The sequence below is a fragment of the Bufo gargarizans genome, chromosome 5 (assembly GCF_014858855.1).
Source record: "Bufo gargarizans isolate SCDJY-AF-19 chromosome 5, ASM1485885v1, whole genome shotgun sequence".
Taxonomy (NCBI): Eukaryota; Metazoa; Chordata; class Amphibia; order Anura; family Bufonidae; genus Bufo; species Bufo gargarizans.
In genome coordinates this window covers 428,203,244-428,209,243 of record NC_058084.1, presented here as the reverse complement: position 1 = coordinate 428,209,243, position 6,000 = coordinate 428,203,244, and the positions used below count along the sequence as shown (strand labels likewise).

At 42.0% G+C, this 6,000-nt stretch overlaps 1 protein-coding gene across 1 annotated transcript in view; it reads left to right on the top strand.

The window, feature by feature from the left end:
* Window positions 1-994: 994 nt before the first annotated feature.
* Window positions 995-6,000, top strand: part of EPC1 (enhancer of polycomb homolog 1) — a 95,382-nt gene continuing 90,376 nt past the window's right edge. Inside the window, exons 1-2 of the mRNA XM_044293132.1 lie at window positions 995-1,011; window positions 1,514-1,707. Of these exons, the coding sequence (XP_044149067.1) occupies window positions 1,555-1,707 (153 nt within the window). The 5' untranslated portion in view covers window positions 995-1,011; window positions 1,514-1,554. The remainder of the gene's footprint in view (window positions 1,012-1,513; window positions 1,708-6,000) is intronic.

Below are 6,000 nucleotides of genomic sequence, written 5' to 3'. Positions count from 1 at the left end.
GCAATGCAAAATTCAACATGTTTGTCGCTTTGATAAACATTATTAATAAACATGACAAGTGTTTCTGCTGTAAAAAGGGGCAGCATGGTGGCTCAGTGGTTAGCACTGCTGCCTTGCAGAACTGGGGTCCTAGGTTTGAATCCAACCAAGGACAACATCTACATGGTTTGTATGTTCTCCCCGTGTTTGTGACAGTTTCCTCCCACACTCCAAAGACATACTGATAGGGACCTTAGATTGTGAGCCCCATTGGGGGACAGTGTAAAGTGCTGTGGAATATAGGAGCACTATATAAGTGAGCAAAATAAAAAAACACCACCATCAAAACCACAATGCTGTTTTTCCAATCCTATTTTAGCTGCACCTCAACCGCTATGTGTTTTAAAATAATTGCTAATTGAGCACAATAAATAAATATATAAGTTAAAAAAAACAACATATTAGAACTGCTGTCCTTTTCAGTCTGCAGTGTGAGGACCTAGCAGCAGCTCAGCCAGTGCACTGCACACAAGCCCCTGAGTCAGCGCTGCACTGAGAAGGCACAGGCGTCACATTACACCAGCCCACTTGATTTGAAGCCCTGCCAAGGTAGGTGAAAGACCTCATACATATGCAAAGCAGGAAGTTTTTCGCCTAGCATATTCATGTAAATCCGCCATGACTGGCAGCTGATCACATTCCTAGAACAATGGTCTGCCTCTGGAAAGTTTCAGCTCTTGTCACCAGAATGGAGGATTTTTTTTTTTTTGTGTTCCTTTTTGCACTTTTTTGTGTTCCTTTTTTTTGTTCCTCTCTAGGTGGAGGGGGCTGATCCACATTGTTGATCTTCACCACTTCCCAGGGAGAGAAGGGAGGGGCAGGGGGAGGGTTTGTACAACTCACTACCATGGCCATTTTGTTTGTGGGCAGCATGTTATTATCTTGCCAGTAAGTGAAAACTAAAAGCTTGGTGCACCATATCCTTTAGATTTGACCCCAGGAGCAGGTTAGTGTTCCAATCCAGAGGGAAAGGTAAGTCAGCATTCCCTTCTCAAAGGCTCATGTATCAAATAATAAACAATACCCGGGCAACGCATCAGATATTGTTACATTGTAACAACTTGTCTTTTTCCCCCCCTCCTCCATGATGACATCACTGCAATCTGATTAAATGGTGGAAGTGTGATTGATTCAGGCGTTATGTCAACAGATCAATCTGCTGGGGCAGATCGTATCGTGAACAAAGGTTGTGAGCACAGTAGGTGCCATAGTTTGGCTTTCACATGAAAGCAGGTTGGTGTTCGTATGATAGGAGTTTTAAAATGGCACACTGCCTTTTTTCCAGGCTGCAGAAGGAGGAGGGGGGAGGAGGAGGAGGATAGTGCAGACTGGAGGGACACTGCCCTCCCATCCAATCACAATCCGCCTGTTTGCCATTGCAAAGTTGTTAACCCCAGAGTCTTGTGGTTATGCCTCTGCTTCTATAATCTTCTTTGGCTTTTTTTTTTTTCTTCTTCTTCTTCTTCTTACAAAGCTTGAAGATTGAGGAAGAAAACCCCTGTGTAATCAGACATCATGGAACTAAGTAGGACTTCTCCCTGCCTTGCCATTTCGAGACGTTTGAAAAGCCATCTGCTGCTTGGAAATTGTTTGATAGAACCCAGGTCATCATCATCTTATATTGTTTTAATAATTTCTCCCGATGGCTTCTCGCCGCCTGGCAAAGAGGTGAGTTCATTGTGAATTTTAATTCAAGTTCTCGCCAAACTGTTAGTAAAAAGTGGGTGGGTGTCCTAGGAAAATTTTTTTTTTTTAAAAACTGTATATATACTTTTTGTAACTCCCACAATGCAGATTGTTATATTGTGTTGATAAACAGCGACGTCTTGTTACATTGTGTATATTTTACATTAGCGTGCTGTTATACAATGTACCTGTATTTTTCCTATTTTATTTCTTCAAGCCTTCATCCTGTGGAAATATTACACCCATGTCTGTAAATATCTACTACCTTTTTAATATTAGACTATTCTGCTCTGCATTTTGCAGCCTACACCGTAATACAGTACATAAAAACCTTCCTCAACCTTGGGTATATAGATATAACATATATACTTTTTTTTATTTCTAAATGAACGTATCAACAGATTAATACATTTTCTGCTGGGCACATCTGCTGTATGTACATGGCGTTAAATGATCTGAATCGTTTGTTCAATGCAAAGTGGAAGGAAGGAGGAGACAGTGACACAAGAGGTTTATTATATTCTAAGTTATGGCTGGTACTAAATGGTGGCTGTTCTTATTTGTGAAGATCAACTCCCTCTATGGCGATGACTGGGTGTAGAATGACACTGGAGGGGGATGATATATTAATATATACTCCCCTCTAGGCCTGATTGTCATTCAGCCGGAGACAATTAGGAATATATTGTAGGTTTTTAATGTTGCTTTTTGTAATAATTTTTTTTGCACACGGTGGGAGTTTTTTTTTTTTTTAATACATTGATCTGTGTTGGTGGCGCTGTGGTGCTCTTAACCAATTTTATATGTCAGTTACACTAAGAGAAAGGGTAGAGAGGTGGGGCAAGGCTTGATCTGTTCAGTGTACATTATGTGCTAAAGATATGTCATTGTGTCTTCGTCATAACCATAGAAAGTACCGGTATATACATTATATTTCCTATTAATGATTGCATTTTTGTAAAAAAAACTATATTTTTATCTGGGATTCTAATACAAAACCTGATCTAATCGGTATTTCTGTCCAGACAATGCTAGGACAACAAGAACAGTCTGGTCCATTTTGTAGCTCGCCATTACGGGCTAGGTCAAGTGATTGATATAAATGTGTATATATGATATATATATTTCACATTTTATTGTCTAGTTGTACTATGTTGCTATAAATGCATATGCTGAGTGTATATATGTGATAATAAAAAAAAGGATGCTTTCTTTAGAAAGTGCTCTGATGTAAAGTGCCTTTCAAAAAGTTCTCACTTTGTGTGGGTAAAAGTGGCTATTGGTGGAAAATTCCAGCAAAAGGCAAAAAAAAAAAAAAAGTTTTTTTTTTTGTTTGTTTGGCGTTTTTGAAAAGCTACATGGGTAATCTGTCTGGTGACCCCTCCCCTCAAAGAACAGGCAGGCAAGGCATCCGCTTTTTAAAAAAAATAAAAGTTGCAATATCTAATGCTGGGGACAAAGCACCCAAATCCCTAGTTATTTGCAACGTTCAGTTTTATGCATACAGTATATATGTATGTGTGTGTGTGTGTGTGTGTGTATATATATATGTGTGTGTGTGTGTGTGTATTTGGTGCACTGCAGGTTTCCTTTATTCAAAAAACACTGAAGCCCGATGTGATATATTAAACTGCATTTTTTTGTATTCTGCCCCCTCCCCCTTCTGCTGACAAAATGGCTGTTCACTTAATTGGAATCCTCTATGTGAGAGTTCTCTACCCAGCGTAATCCTCAGATTAATTTGAGACAATCGGAGGACTGGAAAACACTGGTGTTTTGTAGCTTTTGGTAAATTAGATTGCGTATTTTTCGTTAATCGCTCGCTAATTTAAAATCACTGGTGATTAATTCCAAGAAAAAAAATCTACCCCATGTTCACGAATTCTATCTATCATCTATCTATCTTCACTGCAAGGATACAAATGTTTTAATTTTAAATTAGAAAAAAAAACTAGCATCTACTGATCGAAGCTTGACAACCATACACATGACACACATGTTGGTTCAACTCTGGTTCGTCCAACTTTCTAAAGTGTATGGGGATCTCCTAACTTTCCTCGAGGCAAAAGAGGGACTTGCACGGTGAATTTCAAGATGTCTCGGCTCGCCTCCAGGCACAGTGCCTCCTTTGTTCTTGTGATCGGTGGGGATCCCATCAGTTGATATACCATCAGTCTCATGTTGATAGCATAGTCTAAGAATATGCCATCACTCAATATACGGTACCTATAGAATCTCTTTGAGGCTACGTTAACACGACCGTGTCCATTTTGCGGTCAGCAAAATGCAGATACGGACTGCGTGCATCCCGTACTTTTCATGAGCCCCATTGTCAAAATGCCTGTTGTTGTCCACAAAATGGACAAGAGTAGGACGTGTTGTATGATTTGCTGTCTGCATTTTTTGCAGCCCCATAGAGTGCGATCCGCAAAAAATCTGGATCGGGCGCGGACCAAAAATATGGTCGTTAAGGAAATGTTTACTCAGAAGATGACCTATTATTTAGGCCCCTTGCAGACAAGCGTGTCCAAATGCGTTGCGGAGGCGTTCAGTGAAAACTGCGCGATTTTGTAATTTCATTCAGTTTTGTTTGCGATCGCGTTCAGTTCTTTTTTTTTTTAGAACAGGGGAAATGTGATTTAATGCGTTTTGCACGCGCGTGATAAAAAAACGTAATGTTTACAAACAACATCTCTTAGCAACCATCCGTGAAAAACGCATCACATCCGCACTTGCTTGCAGATGCGATTTTTCACGCAGCTTTATTCACTTCTATGGGGCCAGTGTTGTGTGAAAATCGCAGAATATAGAACATGCTGCGATTTTCACGCAACGCACAAGTGAGGCTCCTTTCACACCTGCGTTCAGGTGTCCGCTCGTGAGCTCTGTTTGAAGGGGCTCACAAGCGGCCCTGAACGCAGCCGTCTGGCCCTAATGCATTCTCAGTGGAGGCGGATCTACTGAGAATGCATCCGCCTGCCAGCGCTCAGCCTCCGCTCCGCTCAGTGAGCGGACACCTGAACGCTGCAAGCAGCGTTCGGGTGTCCGCCTGGCCGTGCGGAGGCGAGCGGATCCGTTCCGACTTATAATGGAAGTCAATGGGGACGGATCTGCTTGAAGGTGACACCATATGGCTCAATCTTCAAGCGGATCCGTCCCCCATTGACTTTTAATGTAAAGTCTGAACGGATCCGCTCAGGCTACTTTCACACTTAGAAAATTTTTCTAAGTTATAATACAGCCTCCGTCTGCATTAATATGAGCGGATCCGTTCAGAACGGATCCGATCGAACGCTAGTGTGAAAGTAGCCTGATGCGTGAAAACCAATGCACGTGTATACAGCCCCATTGAAATAAATGGGTCCGGATTCCGTTTGGGCTCAATGCGTTCGCATCGCACCCTTTCAAAATACTAGTTTGGGTGAAAGGGGCCTTAAATCACGTTTTTATGTTAAACTTTTTTATTATTAGAATTTTTGCAGTTTAAAAAAAATTATAATCCATGTCACCATCTATATTTTTAAAAATGTATAAAATTCACACTGGCCACAAGGTCTAAAAAATGTTAGGACTTCCTGTCTTTTGAGAGGAGCCACATGGGCCATAGACACAATAGTCTGGATGGGACCCAATGACTTCTATGGAAGAGTTTTCTGGGCATGTTCTGTGACCTGTGCAGAGGTCAGGAGGGAGTAGATAAGCTGTGATATCGCCTATTGTGAATGGTGGATCCTGTGTTATCTGTACAGATGTGTTACTTGACATTGTAATCCTGCCTGTGGTGATAATAGCTACTGAAAAAGTTAGACTGTTTAGGGGATCCAGCTGCCTGGATTTTGTCAGGCCCAAACGTCAATTATGCCAGAAATTGTCTGGATTACCGCTGGACCTCATTGCAGTCGATAGCGATCCAGCGGTAAAGTAGAGGATCCGGCAGGCTGCTGTGCGCCGCAACAGCATGCCAGATTTCCTAATAGAGGTGTGAACATAGCCTTACCTGTACAGAAGGAAATCAAAACCTATTGGCCAGTGTGAAAACTGCAGGGCTATATACAATTTATTAAATACTAGCAGAATGACCCCCATAACAGTGTCGTCCCCAGCGTCCCCATAACAGTGTCGTCCCCAGCGTCCCCATAACGGTGTCGTCCCCATAACGGTGTCGTCCCCATAACGGTGTCGTCCCCATAACGGTGTCGTCCCCATAACGGTGTCGTCCACAGCGTCCCCATAACGGTGTCGTCCACAGCGTCCCCATAACGGTGTCGTCCACAG